The 25359-nt window shown below is 38.8% G+C and overlaps 2 protein-coding genes across 3 annotated transcripts in view; one reads left to right on the forward strand and one right to left on the reverse strand.

The window, feature by feature from the left end:
• The window catches only part of LOC133533133 (leucine-rich repeat neuronal protein 1-like), a 31128-nt gene extending 30826 nt beyond the window's left edge, over positions 1–302 (forward strand). The window contains exon 9 of the mRNA XM_061872097.1: positions 161–302. Coding sequence (XP_061728081.1) covers positions 161–276 — 116 coding nt within the window. The 3' untranslated portion in view covers positions 277–302. The remainder of the gene's footprint in view (positions 1–160) is intronic.
• Positions 271–25359, reverse strand: part of LOC133533131 (uncharacterized) — a 44955-nt gene continuing 19866 nt past the window's right edge. Inside the window, exons 9-18 of one of the 2 annotated variants that reach the window (XM_061872093.1) lie at positions 25100–25164; positions 22654–22729; positions 21415–21467; positions 16665–16731; positions 9085–9140; positions 7672–7735; positions 6055–6093; positions 4693–4773; positions 3507–3577; positions 271–1979 (exon numbers count right to left, since the gene is read on the reverse strand). In XM_061872093.1, coding sequence (XP_061728077.1) covers positions 1831–1979; positions 3507–3577; positions 4693–4773; positions 6055–6093; positions 7672–7735; positions 9085–9140; positions 16665–16731; positions 21415–21467; positions 22654–22729; positions 25100–25164 — 721 coding nt within the window. In that variant the 3' untranslated portion in view covers positions 271–1830. Of the gene's footprint in view, positions 1980–3506; positions 3578–4692; positions 4774–6054; positions 6094–7671; positions 7736–9084; positions 9147–16664; positions 16732–21414; positions 21468–22653; positions 22730–25099; positions 25165–25359 lie in introns of both variants that reach the window. The other variant, XM_061872092.1, reaches the window with a different exon arrangement.

Here is a 25359-nt window from a genome sequence, read left to right on the forward strand (position 1 = left end):
CGGCCGCAAGCCGGTCGGATCCTCGTGGCTCCGGACGGACTCCATCGCTTCTGCCATACATAATGTATAGGCACATTGAAAATGCGCTCCGGCGCGCCCAACTCCAGCTGGTCGATGGGAATACATAAGCCGGATTTTTAGAACGTTTTCGTTGTTCCAGGTGTATTTGTCACGTTCCCGATGGTAATCTTAGTGGTGTTGCTGTGGAGGCGTGGAATCTTCACTAAATGCAGGAAGAAAGTCATAGAGACGGACGAAGAAAAAGATATGTTCTAGTTTAAGAATAAATTGTATTTTAAATAGTGCTGTTTTTATTACATTTGTTTCTAAGACCCAAATATTTTAACCCTTTGAACGGCAAGCCGATTATACATATGACATATGTGACAGTCCAAATCAAAAGAGACCTTATGGCGGTCGGTGCTTACGTCGTAGTACTGTCGCGTCTGAAAATATCGATAAGAAAAAAGTGGCAAAAATATGTATACACTACCTACCTTAATATATGGGCAATTAAGTCGAGTATACATATTTTTGGCACTTTTTTCGTATCGATATTTTCAGACATGACTGTACCGCATTAGTATTGACGCGCTAATAATGGCGTAAGCGACCGCCATAAGGTCCCTTTTGATTTGGAATGTCACATATATCCTCCTAAGGTCCAACGTTAAAAATATTGGCAATTGAATTTGAAATAAATTGTCAAGTAATTAATGTGAAGTCCATTTGAAATTGATAGCGATCAGGGCGCATGGCCGTGCCTGTAGTGTGCGCCGTGCACTCGCTGAAGTTATAGCTCCTGCTGATGATCCTCGTAACGGATCAAAATATGTACCTAGAGCAATAATCGATTTAAACTTATGTGAATGAATAATTTCTATAAATTTTCCCGAGAATATACCAATATCTTAACTATTTTGAACGCCAATAACACCTAAAGGCGTCGTAACTATTAGTGCCCATAGCACCAAGTACAACTTTAAGTGTTATGGCGGACGCTGTCAAAGTAACCTTCACACTTTCAAGTAAGCTCGCTTGCGCCCGGGTCCGGGACCTTGGCTTGTTAGTGACGTTTATGTTTATGACTCAAAGCGTTCAAAAGGTTAAAGGTTTATGGCGCCTTTTCCTTTCGTTATCTAGGGGTCTCAGGATCAACTTTTGAGTCGAGGGCCACGGCCAGGCTCACGCGGGCCTCCAAACTTTTGACTTTTTGAAAGGGTGGCTCGCGGGCCGCTGGTTGGAGACCCCAGGAGGCTTAGCCAAGATGACAATCGTTCGCAGAGAAACGAAACGAAACGCTACTACCCGTCTCTATCGCACTCATTTCACTGTTTAAACTCGCGTGTTATGTTCGTTTTTATTCACGTGTTAATTCGATGAGTGGTTTTCGTTTTTTTAGCATTAAAAAAAAAGGTAAACAATCTTGACGTGTCTTTTTATTGAAAATTATTGAAAACGCTTTTAAATTAATAGATTATATTAATTATGAAAGTAAAAGAATGTAAAAGATCGTATATGATTTATAATTGATACGGATTTGCTGTGATGTGACTTATTTTACAAAATTGATTAAAAAAAATTAGATTGGTTACCTTTTTTCTAATGCAAAAAAACGAACTATAGGGAGATAATTTCATTCTGTTTTCCGCAAATGATTATCTTGGCTAAGCCCCCAGCCCGCATAGCCAACATGCCAATTGTAAACGCTCATTAGCGTAGCGTCTCTTTATCACTCTTCCATATTAGCGCGACAGTGACAATTGCATTTCGTTCGCTACGGAGCGTTAACGATTGGCATGTTGGCTAGCCCCCCAGGTATAGCCCCTGTCAATGATTCATTTTATGTAAAGACATGTTTAGCCGTGAGTCGCATTTCTTCTTCTCATGGCTCCGTGATTTTGAGGTCAGAGATGACTTGGGCAGTCGGCTGTCACTCTTGCCACGAGCTTCGGGCTTCACTATGGCTGGAGTCTTGTCTGTGAAAATAAATAAATAAATATTTGGGGATAACTGCCACCCCATACTAGCGTCTCCCGAGCGTCGGCGTCTAGTCAACTCTATAGTTGCTGCTCAACGCAACGTTGACGCAACGGCGCAGCAACGCCATTTTGCATAACTAGTGTCTGCCGAGCGTTCTAGCCAACTATATGGTTGCTAATTTTAAAACTTATCTTCTAATTTCCGGGGGCCCTTGCGGATACACTTCGACCCATAGGGATCTTTTGTGTAGTTGCCCCCTAAGGAAAGACCCATTAGCTACTCAAGATTCAGATATCAATTTTAAAACTAATATGGGACTTAATCGCGTAAACTTACGTTTATTATATGGCCTGATCAAGATCAAGTGCGGGTAGTGCGCAAAACCCGCGCAGCAAGATGTTGATACAATTCCTCGCCAGTCTGCCTGTGACCACGAACGTAACGTCACGTTCGACACGTCAGATTTTAAAATTATGAATGGAAAACGTGTTGGTTTAAATCAATATATGGTTGCTGCTCAACGCAACGTTGATGCAACTGCGAAGCGACGCCATTTTCCATAGCGCTGACTGGACGCCGACGCTTAAAAGACGCTAGAGTGGGCCCTACACAAATCGACCTAGCCCCAAACTAAGCAAAGCTTGTACAGTCAGCCGCAAAGGAAAGGTAACCCACCCCCCCTGCATATAAATTTCTATGCAGGAGGGGTATCTTTTATCTACAGCTGATTGTACTATGGATACAACGCGACGATATATATGGTGACAAGCAAAACTCACTAATTACTAAAAAATAATTAAACAAAAATCAACCTTACTCCGTAGCAATATGGTTCATTATGTATACGAACTCGTGGTGGTAATTAGTGAGTTTTGCTTGTCTCTTGACGTTATATACACCGTGTTTTTCATTGAATTTCGTCAACTTCGGGGTACCTATGGGTAAGTGCGTTTCAGCAAACTAAATAGCATGGTTAATTTTAAAAAAGTTTTATTTTTATTTTTCATAAAAAATAATTAGATGTTACATATAGCATTTTTGTCACACGGGTATTTTTTAGCTCAAACAAACAATTGAAAACTATGACATATCAATGTCATTTCGAACATCGATCGTCCGAGATAGTAAGTACTTACGTTTAGTAGCAAGTGTAATTTTACTCGTACTAAACACTAATCAATATACCATACCCCATTTCATTTACCATGGCGGGATTCCACGTGAGACGGTCATTGGGCGTCACAATACATGTAGTGACAACAAAAGATACTTTTATTGCTTGTAACTGTTCAGTCTTGATCCTATTGTGTTATTATTTGGCCACACGCTGGCTTTGAAGAGCAGAGCTAAAGCGTAAAGCAATTGTTAAACAATAGATCATCATTATGGTTTTCTTTGTGCAGTTTCAAGTGGAATCCCGCCATGGTAAATGAAATGGGGTATACTTAATAACCCGAAGTTAACGGAATTCATTAAGAACACTCTATATTAGAGTATGTTCTTTATGAATACTCTTTACTTACATTGAAAGGATATTCTCTTTAAAAACGGAGGCACTACGAACTTCTTGATTTTCGTTCGAAAGATGTCCATTCTGCAAAAACATTTTTAATGAAACATAAAAAAAAGAATCACTCTATTGATAGGTGAAAACCGCATGAAAATCCGTTCAGTAGTTTTCGAGTTAATGCCAACATACATACACAGACAGACGCGGCGGGGGACTTTGTTTTATAACCTAGGTGTAGTGATTAGACTAAAAGACTGTGTTAAGCGAGACATGTCAGCATTTGAAATCGACCACCATGCCTGGGAAACTTTAGCTGAAGACCGTGATGGATGGCGCAAGCGTGTTGTGGAGGGGAGAAGGCTATGCGACGAAGCCTGGTTTAATACATTCGATATCAGGTGTCGCAGAAAGCAAATCGGGACTGGAACCTCAGGTGGCATGAGCTTTCTCTGCCAAAAATGTGGGAGGTCGTGCCGCTCACGCATCGGCCTCCACAGTCACCAAACCCGTTGTCTAAACAGCAATGCTTAAATCGTCTGCAATAGACGCAAAGGCCTGTGATGTAGTGATTAGATTATAGAGAGAGTGCATGAACTGTAGGAGGCAGCACAGGAGCCGTCGGAATTTTGGCGCCAGGCGTAAATGTGATGTTTATTGTTCCGATGTAGCCCACAAGATGGCAGAACCTACTATGCACAAGAACGTGACGTGTAAATGTACATGTTTATGGTTCCGATTCAGGCCACAAGATGGCAACGCGTACGGTCCCTATATATAAACAGGTGCAATTTATTCTTCGAAATCCATGTCAGTACACACAGCAGCACATGACATTTTACTTAGTTTTAGTGATAGGAGTAGATAATCATTAATTTCTCAACATTGTCTGGGATCGTCAAACACATTGTATCAATGTAATGCCAATGACGTAGTTAATGCGAATAGTAGATTGTTAACCAAGGGATGAAAGGCACCCATTTTTGTCGAGGTAGTTTGGTGCTCGAATGCAGTGAGCCAATAGTCTAAGACTGAAATGATGCCATACACATACACCCGAGTTAAACACTCGACTCGAAATGAATTCTAATACGAGGAAAGTAAGGTTTATATCAGCTCCCTTGCGGCTGGGAGCTTGGCGTTTGAGTGATGTTTGCGTTTATGATATAAAGCGTTCAAAGGGTTAAAAAACCTTTACTCACTTGCTCTTTGTCGGTCCAGCGAGACGCATGACCTGCTTCCTCATACACCGGTAGCTGTGGCACTGGTGAAAGTGTCTACACCTGTAAATCGATAATGTTCTTTTAACTACTTATAGTAGCCAATGCTTCAGCCACGGTGAGTCCCACCGGTCGGCCAACGTGCACAGGATGGTATTCGAGCTGGCGCGCCACCGCCTCATCAGCGAGCTACATCGCTTGCTGCTGATCGCGTGGAAGCCATCGATCCTTCCGTGAACATACCCGAGGCACTAGTGTTGCGGCAGCCCAAACACCACCCTGTACGCGTTGTTGTACTGCACCCGCAAAGCGCTGTATGCCCACTGCGTATAGCTGATCCATAGGCTGCACGTGTAGGACTGGCAATATGCTTTAAAAAGCGTAGCCTTCACCCTTTCGGCACATCGTGCAAATCTACGAGCAAGCATATTGCAGCGCACAGCCAGCGCTCTGCGTTCCCTCTCAATATATATATATATACATAACTCTACAGCGATTTTTATAAAACAGACTCATTCCACGTAAATTTACGTATATTGACCCGCTGTGGCGATCTCTTTTGCACGCCCATAATTTGCTGTCAAGCTTGCACGGTGACATTGACAACTGGCATCATGGACGGAACAGAATATAATTATTTATTTATTTAATTTTATTTAAAATTTGATTCAGGCAACAAGGCCCATATTACAAATACCTTACAGACTAACATACATATACATTTTATAAAATTATAACTAAACACTATTTAGGCGACAAAACGGCGTGGCTCCGTTGAATCGGCTGCTCTTGTGTCGGATTCGGCAGTTTGCCCCGGAACCTCCGAAACACGACACCCTTCGGCCAGAAGTCGGCGCATTCGATGGTCCCCTGCAGCGGTCGCGGCACGTTATGCAATAGAAATAGCAAACAGGTGGGTCAATGTACGAAAATCTATATGGACAGCGTCTATTCATTATTACAGACGAGTAATTGTTATTTAAACGTCACAAATTCATATAAGTTAGACGTTTAAAATATTGCACGTCTGTGCTATGAAAATCGATGATCCACTAATCCACTCCAGCATGCAGCATGGTTCCATTTTTATTTGCCTGTCACCATGCCTGTCCTGTTCTAACAAGTATGTAAGTGCGAAAGTGACGGGCATAGTGACAAGTGATCGGGGCCGGATTTAGGGGAGGGCAACCGGGGCTACTGCCCCGGGGCCTCCACAATAGAAAATTCGGAAAATTTACCATTTTATTTGGAAAAAAATTGGGGCCAGGAGGGCTCCACTCCTTTATTGCCCGAGGCCTCCAGACCTCTAAATCCGGCATTGCAAATGATAAAAATCATACTCACGGGCTAGTTTTGCCGTCGCCAGGCCCATCAACTTCAAGCCTAGAAAAAAATAGGGAACAATCTTACACAGATCGTCCTAGCCTCAAACTAAGGAAAGCTCTTACTATGGATACTAGGCGATGTATATAGTACATACTTATATACATAGAAAACCTCAGGAACAGGAACGGGTGCTGTTTGTGGAGACCGGTCTGTTTAAGCTTACACGGGGTACAGGTTATGTTAAAGTATGTAACTTTACTTTTGAGTGACATTAACGTGAGACACTTCATTCGGTTCTTGTCTGTTTTAATTTTTTTGTCTTTTAATTATTTATATAAGAATTCAAGCCTTGGCGACCCTCTACATCTCTAAGGATAATTTAATATATTTTTTATATTTTATCTCTGACACTTAGAGACTTAAACATCTCTAAAGAATTTTAGTATTTTATGTTTTTATTTTTTTATCATAGTTTTTTTTGTGTAATTTGACATTTAGAGACAGTATACATCTCTAATAAAGTATTTATTATTTCATAGATTCGATATTTGTAATTGTTTTTTTTTTTTTTTTAATTTATTGTTTGTAAAAATGGACATGTAAAAGTGCCCCTGTGGCCTATTTGCTGAATAAATGTTTGATATTGATATTGATATTTGATATTGATATTGATATTGATATATTGATATTGATCACACAAGCCCTTACCGGGATTCGGACCCAGGAGCACTGACTTCATAAGCAGAGTCACTACCCACTAAGCCAGACCGGTCGTCAATATTCATGTGAAGTGTGTTATCTATTATAGTAATTTATTCAAATAAATATTTCGGATTTTTAGAAACTTTCACTAGCAAGCGCTGGTGGCCTAGCGGTAAGAGCGTGCGACTTGCAATCCGGAGGTCGCGGGTTCAAACCCCGGCTCGTACCAATGAGTTTTTCGGAACTTATGTACAAAATATCATTTGATATTTACCAGTCGCTTTTCGGTGAAGGAAAACATCGTGAGGAAACCGGACCAATCCCCACAAGGCCTAGTTTTACCCTCTGGGTTGGAAGGTCAGATGGCAGTCCCTTTCGTAAAAACTAGTGCCTACGCTAAATCTTGGGATTAGTTGTCAAGCGGACCCCAGGCTCTCATGAGCCGTGGCAAAATGCCGGGACAACGCGAGGAAGAAGAAGAGAAACATTCACTAGCAATTTTACCTGATTTAATGTGACTTTACCTACATTAACCGTACCGTAGAAAGGTAGCCTGTTTATCGGTATTCTACAGGATACATTTCGGGGAGTGTGCGATGGGATTACATAATCTAATCCCCCCATCTCCGTTCTGCCACCGTGGGACTAGACGCGGACTTGCGTTTCACCCTTACGTCGTTACTCGGCCGCTGATTCGCACTAAACGCTACGCATCCAGTTTTATCATGCGAACGGCGAAGGAGTGGAATTCACTAACTGCAAATCTATTCCCAGTCCACTATAATTTGGATCTTTTTAAATCGAGAGTGAATAGACATGTTTTAGGTAAGCATGTTCCATCCTAGACTGCAAGGTGAGATTGTGGTCAAATGCTTACCTTTTCCTAATAAAATAAAATAAATTAACTGTTATTAAGTGTTAATTATTACTTACCACCCCAGTTTGTAAGGAGTGTTTTTCTTGTTAATAGTTGAATAAAGTTTCTTGTATCCATTATCTGAAAGGAGTTATAAGATTATAATTTATTCTTAGTGTCATAATTTAACCTTTTGACTGCCAAAGACGTCATATGACGCGCGCGGCGACAGCTCAATATCAACCTTCAAGCATACCGACAAGATTCACGATTACACGCCGCGTACTATAGGCGTGGCGTTCAAAACGTTAATCGCCTCGCCCTCACTGTTCAACGCCCTAGATAACGCGGCTGCGATAGGTCTAAAGCCCTTAACCCTTTACCAGGCTGACAGTTCAAAAATGACAATCGAATGTCAGTCTTACTCATCGAAAATAGAACACATGTTTGAAGAGCCGCACGTGGGAAATATATATCCCTTGGCCTGGTAAAGGGTTAACCCGGGTACGTCCTTAAACTACGTCCAAAAGAGAGGTATGGGCATTGTGAATGTCATCTCGCTTTGTGTGGTCGGGCATAGCACAGCGGATGTCATTCCAGATCTAGAGCGGAGCACAACTGGGGAAGTACCTCCATCTCACTGAAATCCGCAGCCAAATAACACTAGACCCTACTCATAGTGTCGGTGAGTAAGGTTGCCAGAGGTCAACGAGGGGGGGGATGCTAGGGTCGGCAACGCGCATGTAACTCCTCTGGAGTTGCAGGCGTACATAGGCTACGGAGACTGTATAGTTGATGTGTATAGTTGTCATACAATTTATTTTTCATTAAAATGTAAGGAATCGAATGGTCCCATTTTCTATTTTCTTTATGAAAGTAAAAATAATAATATTTTTTGAGACTTTGGACCCTTGTATTTTTTTATAATCTCAATGTGTCTTTATAAATGCCACTTTTTTATAATGGATCGCTCGTTTTCTATTAATAATAATAATAATCGGTCTATGCCAAAAAATATCAAAATAATAAAATAATATTATTATTTTTACTTTCATAAAGAAAATAGAAAATGGGACCATTCGATTCCTTACATTTTAATGAAAAATAAATTCTATGACAACTATACACATAAACGCAATATTTTGGGGTAAAAATAGCAATTTTCTTGATCTTCTATACATTTAGGACAGACTAATGTAATGTGACGTCACATTAGAATATCATTTTGTTAGAGACGTTTCAATCGCCGAGTGCGAGCGTCAGACTTTAACTCTCTTTTCTGACCTTTGTGTTGCTTAAATGCCATGAGTCCTGCATGAGCCCTATATAAACATTTGATCCTCAGGAAAATAAAGATTGGTTGACATTATTTACTAAAAACTATTCTTATAGCTTATAAATTAGGTCAATTTAGTTTCTATGTACATAATTTAATAAATTATTCAATAACTATTGTGCAGAATTTGTCCTTGGTGATATAATATACTTACGTTGGTGATCCAAGACCTCATCATGGAAAAGCCTTTTGATACGTTCGTAGGCTGATCTGTAACTGAACATGTATAGTGAAAAACTTCTTATTAACCCTTTTCCAGGCCCCACCAATCTACAAGGTTTTCCCAAAAAATCCAAATATATTCCAATAAATCCAGCTTTGATGATTCATTTGAAGACAAGTCACATTTCCCGAAAGTAAAATCTAATCTGTACCCCTAGTGTAATTTTAGTCGATAGCGAAACGTGACGTACGCGTTTGCGTTAAGTCTCATTTTGTATGGGTTTTTGAACAGCGCGCCAAGCGGGACGTTTTGGAAAGTCAAAAATCTCATACAAAATGACACTTAACGCAAACGCGTACGTCACGTTTCGCTGTCGAAAATATTTACACTAGGGGTACTGAACCGTAAATTGAAATGCTTAAGTTGAAATTTTATTGGCGCCTATGTGGTAAATCGTACTATGCCTGGAAAAGGATTAAAACAAATTAAAATTTGAAGATAACCCTCACAACCTTAGACATAAAACACCCGTCGAAGTACTGTCTATAATCTGCATCTTTAGGTATTTAACCCTTTACCAGGCTGACAGTTCAAAAATCACAATCGAATGTCGGTCTTACTCATCGACAATAGAACACGTTTGAAGAGCCGCATGTGGGAAATATATATCCCTTAGCCTGGTAAAGGGTTAAAAGAATGTAAACAAACCACAATTAGGTATTTTTCGTCCAAAACTTCAATTCATTCATTAATTTTTCATTAATTTAACTTGATGTGCCTAAACTGACAGAAGTTTCACTACGATATACTATTGATATTTTAATTTCCTTTACTTTTCTGGTTCGAATTCATATTTATTTATATTATATATTGAATGTTTATTTATTTTTATTTATATATATATGTATGCATTATTTTATGGTTATTTTTCTATCTATGTATATTTGTATCAATGTGTATTCAAAACGTGCATTTCATTAATTTCAGTGATTGTACACTTTTGTTTGTATTTGTCATTCATTCACCGTTACTTCTGTTTTACTCATTTCCTCAAAGGTTAACTGGAAGAGATCCCATACAGGGATAAGTTCGCCTTTGTTGTATTTAATTTACTCTGTAACTGTGTTTTTCGTGTTTTTATTTCTATGTACAATAAAGTATATACATACATACATACTATTGATGTAATACCGAAAAGAATTTGAAATAGAGGTGGATTATCAAAGAAAATTTTGTAACAACAGTAAATTTACTGCCATCTTTAGACACATGATTAAAACTTAGAACGCCATTTGAATTTGATACTTATATCAGTGAAAGAACTGATATGTGTTAAATATCAAAAAGTGGCGCCATCTCACCGGGCATAACTCAAAGGTTGTGGCGCCATCGCTCGAAACGATGCCGCCGTAACATTGGCCTTCGATCTATAAGATGGTACCACTTTTTGATATTTAACAAATTTAACACATATCAGTGAAAGAATAAGGATCAAATTCAAATGGCGTTCTAAAAGTTTTAATCATGTGTCGAAAGGCAGTAAATTTACCGTGGCTACAAAGTTTTCTTTGACAATCCACTTCTATTTCAAATTCTCTTGGATATTACTTACTCAACGTAACAACGAAGCTGTTGTAATCGGGTCCTTTTGTTAATAGGAATATATCGGGATGATTTGATTAAGAGGCTGTCAATACCTGAAGCGCGCACACTGTCTATTTGTATCGGAGTAAATGAGATAGCACTGTCGCATGTTACTGGGCCTGGGCAAGGGAATAATAAGAAAAATATTTAAATAAAAAAAGTGGATTATTAGTGTAATATTTTACACAATAGCGGTTTAGATATAAATGTTTTGAAATTGTGATTTTAATTGCAGACCCATAAGTCAAAACAAGAGAGAGAGGGTAGGCCCTAGTTTGCAGTAACATCTGCTCTGTGAAAAAAACTATTTTTAAAATAATTAAGTGGTGAATAGCATTGAAAAATATATCTGAGTTGAAAAACTAAGTGTAATAAATATATATTAATTGTAAAACAGTGAAAACAAACAGTTAAAATGTAAAAAAAAAACAATGAAAAGTGCAAGTGCTTACAGTGTCAACAAACATTAATTGGAGACCTTCAATGACATTTATACACTAAAACCAAGTGAGCCAAGAATAACTGCCTAGTGAGAAGCCAGACGGGATACTATATAAAAATTGTGATGAAATTAATATATAAAAATTGTGTATAACCATCAATAATAAAATTAATAACCATATGGGAATAAGAATCCACACAACAACGATAGAGGGCGCTGATACCAATAACTTGGTGCTGCCATCTATTACAACCTTCTCGAACTACTCGAACCACCTGTCCGCAATAGATCGAAGCTAGTGATCTAAAATTTATCGCCGCATCGGGCCAACACGTCAACAGTTTTATAGATATAACGAAAGAGGGCGTGCAACTTAAAATGGAGGAACTCAATAAAATGCTCAAACAAATACAAGCAGACATGCAAGGACTTAAATCCGATAACAAGGATATGGAAAATAGAATTACAAACACAATCATACAAAGAATAGACGATAAATTCGAAAAATTAGAACAGAAACACAAGGGGCTGGAAGAAAAAATAGAAAAACATGGACATAGGCTCAGTTACATTGAAAGGGAAATAAGGAAGAAAAACATCTTGCTTTTTGGAGTCGCAGAGACGGAAACGAGCTACGAAAAACTGGAAAATAATTTAATTGATATTTTTACAAATACAATGAAAATACAGTTAACAAGACTAGAAATAGAAGCTGCAGCGAGAAGGGGGAAAAGAGAAGAAAATAAGATCAGACCTATTGTGATAACACTATCCACACTTGGGAAAAAAATTCAAATTTTAAAAAAATAAAAAAATGTTACTTAATTTAAATTGTTACATAAAGGAGGATTTTTCACCTGAAATTCAAGAAAAACGGAAACTCTTATCAGGAGAGGTTACAAGACTGAGAGATGAGGGGAAAAACGCTGTACTGAAATATGATAGAATCGTGATCTTAAATAACAAACCTGCTAGACAAACAAAAAATCAACAAAATAACAACAAACGCACCCTATCGTCATCTCTGGAGACCCCAAATACATCATCTGGCAGGGATAAAATTAATAAAGCAAACAAGAAGAATAAAACCGCCAACAGCACTATTACCTCCTACTGGACACCTAAGTTCATGACACCCCAAGAAACGGATACCAACCAAGACCACCAAGAACAAATACCTCAAAACTCATAGCAACTAGAGTTAAGGCCTCTCTCTATCAACCAAAATCTATCAGAACAAAATAATCACAATACCTCTCCCAATACGGCTGGTCCCCGCGGGAGCTGTAGACCACCACCCTCCATACACCAAACATATATTGGAACACTAAACGTAAGATCGCTAGTAGGAATCGGACGCCGAGAAGAATTGGAAAATGCTCTACAAAACATAAAATGGGATATCTTAGGACTCTCGGAAGTAAAACTAAAAGGAACAAATATAACAGAATATGACAATTATATCCTATACTACACGGGAAGCAAAAGCGGACGAAACGGCGTGGGATTTATGCTGAAAAAAGATCTAAAAAGTAATATACTCAGTTTCAACGCCGTGTCAGATAGAGTTGCCCGTCTAGACATGAAATTTACAAACTCTACATTCAGTATTATCCAGGTTTACGCACCGACAAAAAAGGCACCCGAGAAAGAAATCAATTTTTTTTATAATGACATAAGAAAAGCACTGAAAAATACTCTATTGCATGTAATTCTAACTGGTGATTTCAACGCAAAAATAGGTCAACAAAAATCAAACGAAAAATTAGTAATGGGACAATTTGGCTACGGAACTAGGAATGAAAGAGGAAGCTTATTAATCAATTTCTGCTTGGAAAACGAACTTTACATATTAAACCCACACTTTAAGAAAAACCTGAAAACAAAGTGGACCTGGAAATCCCCCAATGGAAACACGAAAAACGAAATAGATTTTTTCATAACACGAAGACGTGATATACGCTTTCTAAAAAATATAGAGGTGATAAACACAACTCACCCGACTGATCACAGATTAGTACGAGCGACATGGAGTTTGAATAGTAAACAAAACAAATCTAGAGCTCACTTTAGACGAAAACAATCCGAATTTCTACCAATCGAGAAGGAAAGTCTCAAAAACATGTTTTTAGAAAAATCGGATATAATACCTGACCCAAATAATATTCAAGAGGCCTATACAACAATAGTAGGCACCATTAAAGAATGCGTCAATATATTGCCCCCCTTACAAAAGAAAAACAAACTGGATCTTATCGTCACTGACCACGTAAAATGCTTAATTAAAAAAAGGTCAGAATTAAAACAAAAATCTAATTTATCTACGCTAGAAAAGAAGGAAATCAAACGGCTGTACGAAAAAATCAGAAAAAACTTAAAACGAAACAAATGTCAGTATAACTACAATGTACTTAAAGAAGAGCTAAGCAATAGAAGGTCAGTAAAAAGAGGATACAAGAGAATAAATAATGCGAAGCAATGGATCCCGGCACTGAAACAAGTAACAGGACAATCTACAACAAACCGGCATACTATCATACAGGCAGCTACAACATTCTACCAAAATTTATATAGTGACAGGCAACAGTCGTCAATGTATACCTTAGAATCAAATCAAGACTCGAATAATAGTGAAGAAGACATCCCCATCATACTGAAAAGCGAAGTATGCCATGCAATAAATTCTTTAAAAACAATGAAAAGTCCTGGAGAAGACAACATAACCAACGACGTTATCAAAGCGCTAAACGAGCCATTAACTCCTTTTCTGACTAAATTATTTAATGAGATCCTAACACAGGAAAGAATACCTAAACAATGGGAATCGTCTGTAATAACCCTACTCTACAAAAAGGGTGACCCCCACAATATAAGCAATTACCGTCCAATAAGTCTACTTCAAAGCACATATAAGCTCTTCACAAATATCGTGCTCTCGAGAGTGAGGAATGAACTAGAGTTTCAACAACCAAAAGAGCAGGCTGGGTTCAGACGCAATTACTCTACCCTGGATCACATATTCACAGTTAGACAAATAATTGAAAATTATACAGAGTATCGTAAACCGCTCTACCTATGTTTTATAGACTACTCGAAGGCGTTCGACTCTATATCTCATCAAGCGCTCTGGGTCGCCTTAAAGGAACAGGGAATACACAAAAAGTATATAAACATCCTGAAAGTTATCTATCAAAGCAGCAAGGCGCTGGTGAAACTTGATAAAACAGGGGATACCTTTGAAATACAGCGAGGAGTCAGGCAGGGCGACCCCATTTCACCAAACCTTTTTAATTCTCTCTTAGAGCACATTTTCAGGAAAGTAGAGTGGTCAAAAATAGGAATTTATATCTACGGCGAGTATTTAAATCATTTACGCTTTGCGGATGATATTGTTTTACTATCTGAAAGCCACAAAGATCTCCAGTACATGATCGAAACGTTAAATTTTTACAGTAAGGAATGTGGTCTGGAGATGAACTTAGAGAAAACTTGCGTCATGACAAATAGGAAGAAGGAGAGTATACATGTAGAAAATACCATTATCGAATACGTGACCGAGTATAAATACTTGGGACAAGTCATCTCTTTTAGTGGTCACTATATAAATGAAGTGGAACGTAGAATTCAGAAAGCTTGGAACTCATATTGGTCACACAAACATATTTTTAAATCCAAACTAGAAATCACACTAAAGAAAACAGCTATCGACACTGTAGTGACACCGACCCTTCTTTACGGATGCCAAACTTGGGCAATAAACAAAGAAATTATTGACAAAATACAGAAATTTCAAAGAGCCATAGAACGAAGCCTACTCGGTATAAAATTAAAAGACAGAGTAAGAAACACTGACATTCGTAAGAGGACAAATATAATGGATGCAGCGGAAATGGCATGCCGCCTTAAGTGGCGATGGGCCGGACACACAGCGAGAGCAAAAGACGACCGATGGAGCAAAAGGGTTCTGCACTGGTACCCACCAGATGGCGGGCGAGGGCAAGGTCATCCGCTCCGCCGCTGGCGAGACGACATAACCGAGCAGGCAGGAATAGCCTGGGCCAGTCTGGCCGCCGACAGAAAGCTATGGTGTAACATGGAGGAGGCCTACGTCCAAAAATGGACAAACCCACATAATGAAACTTAGTTTTAATTTCTTTTTTTGTATTGTAAATAAATAAAAAAATGTGTTAACTGTATAATATATTTGTAACATTTATAGTTGGGTAATAAAAGGCTTTTATTATTTATTTATTTATTTAAGTCAAAACAATAAAGACATAAAAGCGTTTAATTGTGATTTTAAGACCAATCTTTGCAATTATTTTCTATCGAGCCGATTTCGTTCAATAATGTATCGAGTACAACCACGGTCTTTGAAATATAATTAATATGAACGTATATTTTTCTTACTTGACTAAAACAAATAGTCTTTCTTAAAAAACTGTTTAAGTAGCACCAATTTCAAGGACATTGGGTGTTGACAGCCTCTTAAACAATAGTAATTTAGTTTTGTCATATTTGCTATTGCTTCGCCCTATTCAAGAACCTAAAACGAGATCGAATATTTAGCTATTTGAGGGTAGATAAAAACATTACACGATTAAATGAAATAGGTTAAGGCCAGAACGATGAAGGAACAGATCCAGGCAGTTTTCTATTGGGTTGGTTAACTGATAAATTTTCAAGTACCCGAAAATGTAAAAATATATTGTTTACATTTATTTAACTATCTAAAGATATGGGAAAAGCTTGAAATTAAAGAAACAAAATATAGGCCAGGCAACTTATGCTCAAAAAAAGTTATAGAAATACTTGGAGCATGTCGCTAAGACGGAAAGTTTCCAAGATATAAATGAAAATCAAACCCATCTCTCCTCCCAGAACAAGAGCTACGGCCGGGGATTTTTGATATTTTCACCTTCTAACTAGTCTAAACAAAGTTAAGAAGTCAAAAATTGTGTTCCAAGCGCCCTCTACACCAGTGTTGTCACATCTACCTACTTTTTGGTAGATCTACCTATTTTACCTGCGTTCTACCTATCTACCTCCCTCAGCCTGAAATCTACCTATTTTTCAAAATGGTACAATTGTAAGCAATTCTCAATACATGTGACGGAACATTACCTAATTTCTACCGACTTTAGATTCGATTTGATGAAAACTTGCCAAAGAAACAGATTATACAAGCAGGTTTATTACCTACAAACAATGGAAATCCTAACTAATGTTTCCATTTCTTTAATGAACTTTAATGTACTAATGTCACAATATTAAAAACTTATAAATAATTCAAAACATTTTTAATCGTAAAGATGTACTTCTATTGAGTGGTAGATCTACCTATTTTTCATTTTAAATTCCACTCATTTCTACCTATTTTTGCACCCTGTTCTACCATTTCGGCAAAATTGTATGTGACAACACTGCTCTACACCTTCAGCGAACGCGTTAAATATGTTTCAAAAATGTATGAGAAAATACACACTCTTTGCCATCGTTGATTCCAGCGATCACGCTGATGAGGGAACTGCGTTGTAGAATCTTCTTTCTGACTGGAAATTTATGAAATTATTCATCTTATGATACCGGTAAACTAAATATTTTCATCTTACCTAATAAGCTAAATAGGAGACGCTTAACACGAGGAATACGGTTGTTTCCATCTACAAATCTTAGGGCAGAATTGTATCCCAATAAATTCTTTTGGATTGTAAGAACATGTTAAACTACTTTTAGGGGACCTGTAATGACCATATTTTTGTAAAATTGAATTTAAAATATCTTTTGGCACACGTCACGTGACCAAGCTCGAAACGTCACTGAAGATTCTGATGACGTCACAACTCTTTCATGCCGTTGACAAAAAAAGGACGTCACGCTACATAGAGTATGATGACAATAGGGTTGTTTCCATCTACAAATCCTAGGGCAGAATTGTATCCCAATAAATTCTTTTGGATTATAAGAACATGTTAAACTACTTTTAGGGGACCTGTAATGACCATATTTTTGTAAATATTGAATTTTAAATATCTTTTGGCACACGTCACGTGACCAAGCTCGAAACGTCATTGAAGATTCTGATGCCCTCTGATGCGCGCCAGCCGATTGTGGCCTGCTCCTCCGTCCGTTCTCCGCAGATGAGGTATATCGAATAATCACCAAAAACATCCCACACAAAGCTACTAAAGATCTATACGGCATTTCTATGGACCTCATATATACCGCTGCCGCTCCCCTGTCACCTGCGCTGGCGGATCTGTGTAATCAATGCATTTCCGAAGGAGTTTATCCCTCCTCCCTTAAAACTAGTAAAATTTCTCCTGTGTTTAAGGGAAAAGGGAAAAGAGAAGACATTGATGGATACAGACCCGTCTCCATAATACCAGCGGTGGCTAAGGTGTTCGAAAATGGCCTCAGCTCGCGATTAACAGAGTTTCTTACGGCTACCGAGGCTCTGTCTGCACGACAGTATGCCTACCGCGCGGGCCACTCGACTTGCGCGATGACGCGCGAGCTGGTGCGATGTATTGTGGGCGCTCGCGAACAGGGCCAACAGGTCGCTTTGTTGTGCTGCGACCTGTCGAAGGCGTTTGATGTTGCCGACCACAGCGTGCTCTCTATCAAACTGCGACACTATGGCATAAGAGGTAAAGCTCACGCACTCCTAACAGATATGCTTCATGGTAGGTCCCAGGCAGTGGTTGCTGACGGAGGTACAGTGAGATCGGAGCCGATATCGACGGCAATGGGAGTTCCGCAAGGGTCGTCGGTATCGAATATACTTTTCTCGCTGCTTCTGAATGACCTCCCGAAAGCAATAACAGCAGGAGAAGCTTATATGTATGCCGATGACGTCGCTGTTGTAGTATCGGCAGCTAATATAGATGAACTCGAGCAGCGCCTAAATGAAGTTGCTAGTCAGGTGTCGCAGTATTTTAGTGTGAACGGCTTAGTACTAAACCTAAAAAAGACCCATTTCCTGCATTTCCAACTTGGGGGAAAAGATCCTAGGGAGTTAATCGTACTCGTGGACCGTGTCAAAGTAGGTCAGGTCCAAAACACCGCATTTCTGGGTATTGAACTTGATAGGGGCCTCCAGTGGGGAGCACACACTATTAAAGTTTGTAACAAACTGGCAAGTGCTTGCTTCGCATTGCGACGCCTGGCAAGGGTGGTGTCCAGGGATGTGGTAAGGTCTTGCTATTTTGCCACTGTGCACTCGATCCTCCAATACGGCGTGGAGCTGTGGGGCCGCGCTGCCGAATGGGAGCGTGTCTTCCGAGTGCAAAAAAGAGCCATCCGAGCGATTGTGCAGGTAGGACAAAGTACATCTGCAAAACCGCTCTTCAAGGACCTCCAGATACTCACGCTGCCCTCCATGGTGATATACCAAGTGGCAAGTATGAATACGCGAGAGGAGCTGACGTCCACGGTCGTAACTTGCGGAACGCCCACAAACTCTTGGGTGTTCAGCATAGGTTAGCTAAGTCAGCGAAACTAACGCACGTGATGGGGCCGACTGTGTACAACCGACTGCCGGGTCATGTCACGAATGCGCCGTCATTAATTAATTTTAAAATGCAACTGAAAAAATGGCTTATCGAGCACACTTTTTATAGCTTTAATGAGTTTTTAGAGTACAAAACAAGTACCTAAAAACTTAGATTTAATATTAATTTTATTTTTTTATTATTATGTAAAATGTTACAAATCATGTTTTGTAAATAATTAATTTTAAATAATATTGTGACATATAATATGAATTATTATGAATAAATATATGAATATGAATATATGAATATGAATATGATGACGTCACAACTCTCGGATTGACACTGTTGACAGTTAGGCGATAAACAACAAATGGCATATGTCAGTTGACAGCTCGTATCTTCTACGTGTGTATGTAGTTATGTGTCAAACCGTCAACTGTGAAAGTCACACAATTTTCGAAGAGCGTTTTGGGCGCGAAAGCATCTGTCAAAATATATTTTGTTAATTGAACATATTTAGAGCCGTTTTTAGTATTAAAGTTGAATTTTAGGGCAACTTTTAGTTAATATAGAACGTAATACAAGCGTTTCTAAAAATTGGAAACAACCCTATTTTGTACATTGAATTCGAGAATTTCTGTTTTGCCCTATGGTTGACTGGTAGAGAATGCCTTAAGGCATTAAGTCCGCCATTTGTACTTATTTTTATTGTGCAATAAAGTTTAAAAATAAATAAATAAATAAACCGCCTGTTTCTATCTCTATCGTACGCGGTTAACTATATTGTCCCGCTCGCACAGTGACATAGACAGCCAGCATCATGGGCGGGACAGCAATATAAAATTACGCGCGTGCGACAAAGATACTGTGGCGACCACATACATTCGTGTATAGCCACCATTTCAAACAACCACGGCAACACTCAGACTGTCATGTTGACAGAGAGAGAAAAGCGAGGGTATGGAGTGTGGAATTAAGAGGAGTGACATCTCTTATGGTAGAACTGTTGCAAAAGTGTCCAGCTGTTAGCTATAAATAATAGTTCCAAATCTCTCCAGAGTAGCGCTAGAATAGCTAAGAACCTAGGCGCTATTGACGGAGTGAAGTGCTCTGTCTATGATTTGACTTTTTTGTTCAAGTATTCTAGGTTTTTTGATGACACTTTTTGGTACATGGAGATTTATTTCCTTACCTCCACCTTCCGTAAGCGAGGGAATTATTACCCATGTATTTTAGATTGTTTTACTAAAATATATTTATTGAGATAACAATATACATAATGGATATATACAGATGATTACTATAACTAGCTTATATCTAAAATAGGCCCTTGAGGCATTGTACCAGGATGCCGGCGGCATTTCCTCGTTGTATCGCAATACTGATACGTTGTGCGAGGAAGCCGCCAGCTCTTCGGGCACCAGTTACGACAACCAGACGCGATTTCTCCAAAAAAAATTAGATTGTTAGAAACCAATAGTGTATACTGTATACATCCTGATGAGGTGATGAGTAAGGTATGTACAATGTAACAAATAAACGTTGTATCCTACACTACACGGTGGTTCTTCAATGTTCCTGCCATCCTCTCACTTCATCGCCAAAATACGAACATGTATGAAATTTCCATTATATTTTTCATTTAAATTATTTTACAGATAAAGTTATTTATAACTTAGTGTTTTTGTAAATATGTTTGTTTTTTTTTAATTCTTTTTGACATTTCGACAACACCTAGGTTGTCCCTAGCTATGTTAGCTAGCTATTGACATTTTCTTTTTTGTCGTGACATTTCTTTATTTATTAATTTTATATTTTTTGTTTTAATGTTAAGTTGACGATCTTTTAGTGAAAGCCTTTGTTTTATCCTTTTGTGTAAAATACTGTCTTTTTTTTTAGAAAAAAAAAAAAAAATCTCATGCTAAGCGTCTCTTCTTTAAGAGGGGAGTATACCACGTGATAAACGAGAAATAAGAGATAACGTTCTTCCACATCTAAATACATTCCATTCTCCATGAATTTTTAGTATGTTGTAGACACAATAAAAAACTAGGCTTATAGGTTTACCTTTTTTTTCAAAATTTTCAAAACAATTTTTTTTTCTTTAAATCGAAATCTATAAACCTAGAATATATTATGCTGAACCTGAAGATTGAGTTAGTGGAAACCGTTTTCTCCCGAAATTGAGTTACTTCTTCTTCCTCGCGTTGTCCCGGCATATTGCCACAGCTTATGAGAGCCTGGGGTCCGCTTGATAACTAATCCCAAGATTTGGCGTAGGCACTAGTTTTTACGAAAGCGACTGCCGTCCGACCTTCCAACCCAGAGGGTAAAACTAGGCCTTGTGGGGATTAGTCCGGTTTCCTCACGATGTTTTCCTTCACCGAAAAGCGACTGGTAAATATCAAATACAACCCCTCTGGTGTTTCAGGTGTCCATGGGCGGCGGTAATCGCTTACCATCAGGTGATCCGTCTGCTCGTTTGCCTCCTCTACCATAAAAAAATGATATTTCGTACATAAGTTTCGAAAAACTCTTATTGGTACGAGCCGGGGTTTGAACCCGCGATCTCCGGATTGCAAGTCGCACGCTCTTACCGCTAGGCCACCAGCGCTTTTTGAATACATTCAAAAAGCTATTCTTCCCTCTTAATATAGTTATTATGTTAATAGTGGCGCTGCCACACGCTGTTGCTTGCCATATCGGCGCAGAATAGGTAAACTGTATATAAATACTTACAGAATTTGCAAGGATGTTTAATTATGTATTTAAGTATTTGGTCCGGAATATCCCTGAAATGAGAAGAACGAAATTTGAATAAGAGCGTTTTCACACTGTCTGATCCAATATAGGATATCGGATGTGTTGTTCTTTATTGAAAATTTATTCATTTTATTTACAATAAAAAAAAAAAAAAACAATAACATTATGCATAATGGATATATGCAGAGGAATACTATAACTAGCTTACATCTAAAATAGGCCATTGAGGCATTGTACCAAGGATGCTGGCGGCATTTCCTCGTTGCATCGCAATGCTGATACGTTGTGCGTAGGGCACAGCACAGCGGGTCATTCCAGATCTAAAGCAGAGCCCAACTGGGGAAGTATCTCCACCTTACAGAAAACCGCAGCCAAATAACACTAGACCCTACTCATAGTGTTGCGTTCCTGCCGGTGAGTAAGGTTCCCAGAGCTCAACGAGGGTGCGGAGTTTTAGGGTCGGCAACGAGCATCTAACTCCGGAGCTGCAGGCGTACATAGGTTACTGGGACTGCTAACCATCAGGCGGGCTGTATGCTTGTTTGCCACCGACGTAGTATAAAACATATTGTCTCAATTACCCTACTAGACGGTACATGTCATGATTGTTCCACCAGATGGTCTCATCGGAAGATCATAAAGCCTACCGCGAACCACGTTTGACGTATTACCTCCGTGTCACACTTACGTACACCTTTACAAGTGCGACAGAGAGGCAACACGTTGAACATGGTTCGCGGTAGGTCCTCAGAGCTGGAAGTCGCCAGCATCATGCTGAGATGAGACCATTTTTTATGAAGTTTTTGTATTTCCTGACACTTCCTTTTTAACAGACTTCAATTTCATAGAAGTGTAAGATTGAAACAACGTTTTCGGCCATAATGCATATATTTCTTTTTCATCTTACTCGTTACTTAATTCTATTTCTATCCCTTTCATTCGATCAATCATTCTTCTCTTTCTTTCTGATGTATATTCAAGCATACTGTCTCTTTTACGCAATACGTTTCTTTCTACACAGCACCTTACATGCCCTCTGAAATATATATGTGCAAAGTTATTCTTTGCACATGTATATTTCACACACCTTACAGAAGGAGGAGGTATCGAGGTTCTGTATTAAGTTGTGGCCATTTTTTTATGTGATTCTGTTTTGCATTGCATAATTTTCTTTTTCGTGTTTGTGCTTGCGAACAAATTATTGTTTTAAATTACCTGTCCAATTCCTTCGATCCTCGATAATCGTGACATTCCGAGTCTAGATATTCTTCGTTACTTGTGTGGGAAATGACTGAAATATACAACCGAAATACATATAATTAGTACAACAAATTCCATTTCAACATATACAATTTTAATGTCTGTAAAACATTGCCAAAGATACATTAGATTATACACAGAGTAGGATGTGTATAATCTAAGACAACTTCGTGCTTCGAATTTGACATTTTGCGGAACACTGATTTAACACATATTACTAAAAGAATAAGGATCAAAGTCAAATGGCGTTCTCAAAGTTTTAATAATGTGTCGAAAGATGGCAGTAAATTGACTGTGGCTACAAAATTTTCTTTGAAAATTTTCTAAGAAAAAAACGTGCCTCGAAAAATCAAGAAAAATGTTTGCTCGAATAGATGGCGATATACTTTTGTTGTATAATCGAGTAGATGGAGACACCGTTTGATATTTAACACATATCACTGAAAGAACATATTATGGGTCAGATAGCCATATATATGTTAACGGCACCAATCATGGAACATTTAAGGGAAAAATTGGAGTGGTTTTGATATTTCACCGACACCTGTAAAATTTCTACCGCTTTACGCTTTAAAAGTTGAATATCCAATTCGTCCTTTATGTTTTCTATGTATTTAATGAAGGCTACTGCAATTGGTTTCAATATTATTAACCAATTAAAACTGTGTTTTTTGCTCCAGTCATGGAATGTATGGCGCCATTTTCAAAATAACAACTATCAATGAAAAAGTAAACTTAAGCAGCTCTTTGGCTCTTGTTTATGGTAAAATGTTACCAGCGATTAAAACTGATGGTAGGTAGGTACCTACATACCTGCTTTACAGAATTTGTCTATACCATTCCATTACTGGTGCCTGTTCCATTATAGGGGTGTTTACTATATGTCATCCTAATAGTTTTAGTCCTGTGTCGAAAGATGGCAATAAATTTAGTTCAGGGGTCATCCATTAATTACATCACACGAATTTCTAGGTTTTTTGACCCCTCCCCCCCTCCTTGTCACACTTGGTCACATTTGGCAAACTCCTCTCCCCCGTAGTGACGTCACATTTTTGGCAATTTTTTTCAATAAAATCGGCGAAGCGAATTAGGTACTATTGATATTTTATCATTATATTTTTGACAGAGGAAATAGGTATTAGTAGGTAATTAATTATAACACAAAACCGATTAGGAAAGATGATTAATCGCATAAAACGATTATAACTTGATTACGTTCGTCATTTCACTATCTGAAGGTTGTCTGGAAGAGATCGCTGTTTAGCGATAAGTCCGCCTGTTGTTACCTACATATTTATACCTTCAATCTTTAGCAATCTCTCGCTCGACGTGGAGATCGACTCCCGCATCGGCAAAGCGGCCACTACGTTCGGAAGACTCCGTGCAAGGGCTTGGGACAACAAACATCTTACGGTAAAAACGAAAATGCTTATTTACCAAGCGTGTGTCCTAAGCACTCTTCTGTACGGAGCGGAATCCTGGATAACTTACGCAAAACAAGAACGCCGGCTGAACTCCTTTCATATGCGCTGTCTGCGAAGCATACTTGGCATCACATGGAAGGATCGCGTGACAAATGAGTCTGTTCTAAGCGAGGCACAGCTCCATAGTATCACAGCCATACTAAAGAAGAGACGACTGAGGTGGCTTGGGCATGTGTATCGAATGGAACGGACTCGTTTGCCACGTCAAATCCTGCTAGGGGAGGTTGCAGACGCAAAAAGACTGGTCGGGCGGCCAATGCTGCGCTTCAAAGATTGCGTCAAGCGTGATATGGTTGCTTTTAATATCACATGTAACCAATGGCAAAAACTGGCCGAAGACCGACCCGTATGGCGTCGTGCTGTTCACGATGGTCAAGCCAAACACGACGATGCCTGGTTTACCTCTTTAAGAGAGAAACGTATGAGGCGCCACGAGCAGGCCTCCAACCCTCGCCCACGTGGGCAAGCATACACCTGCCGCGTGTGTGGACGTGGGATCCTCTCTCGCATAGGGCTATACAGCCACGAACGCAAGTGTCGTTACCAGGATGCTGCTTAAAACATCTCACACAGATGAATAGGCCTATTATAGTATTTATACCTTTACACAATATATACCTTTTTTTTGTAGTGTGCAATAAAGCATTTTATTATTTATTACTATTATTATCGTTCCAAAAACTTGTTATTAACTATACAGCGAATAAAAAAATGAAATAAATACTGATGACGTTACAGTGACGTCACAAAGTTTGTGACTCCCCCCTCCCCCTTGTCACAACATGTCACATTTTGTTGAACCCCTCCCTCCCCCTAAACGTGTAATGTAATTAATGGATGACCCCTTGACTACAAATTTACTTTTACAATACGTACGGGTACAACTCTATACTAAATGTTCTTTGCTAGTGCTGTACCTGAGTCTACGTTGGTGAACATACTGATAGTTTCCAGAGCGTCAGCATTCGTCGTTATTTTAAATCTGAAAAATAATATAAAATCGTCATCAACCAAATTATACTGTAATGGCCATATGTACTGTAAAACGTTGTACGATACATGTGCGAATAGGTAATTCGCAACTCGTGTCGATTTAAAACACTCCCTTCGGTCGTATTTTAATTTATCGCCACTCGTTTCGAATTTCCTATTCTTCGCACTTGTATCGTAATGTACT

The sequence above is a fragment of the Cydia pomonella genome, chromosome 28 (assembly GCF_033807575.1).
Source record: "Cydia pomonella isolate Wapato2018A chromosome 28, ilCydPomo1, whole genome shotgun sequence".
Classification (NCBI taxonomy): Eukaryota; Metazoa; Arthropoda; class Insecta; order Lepidoptera; family Tortricidae; genus Cydia; species Cydia pomonella.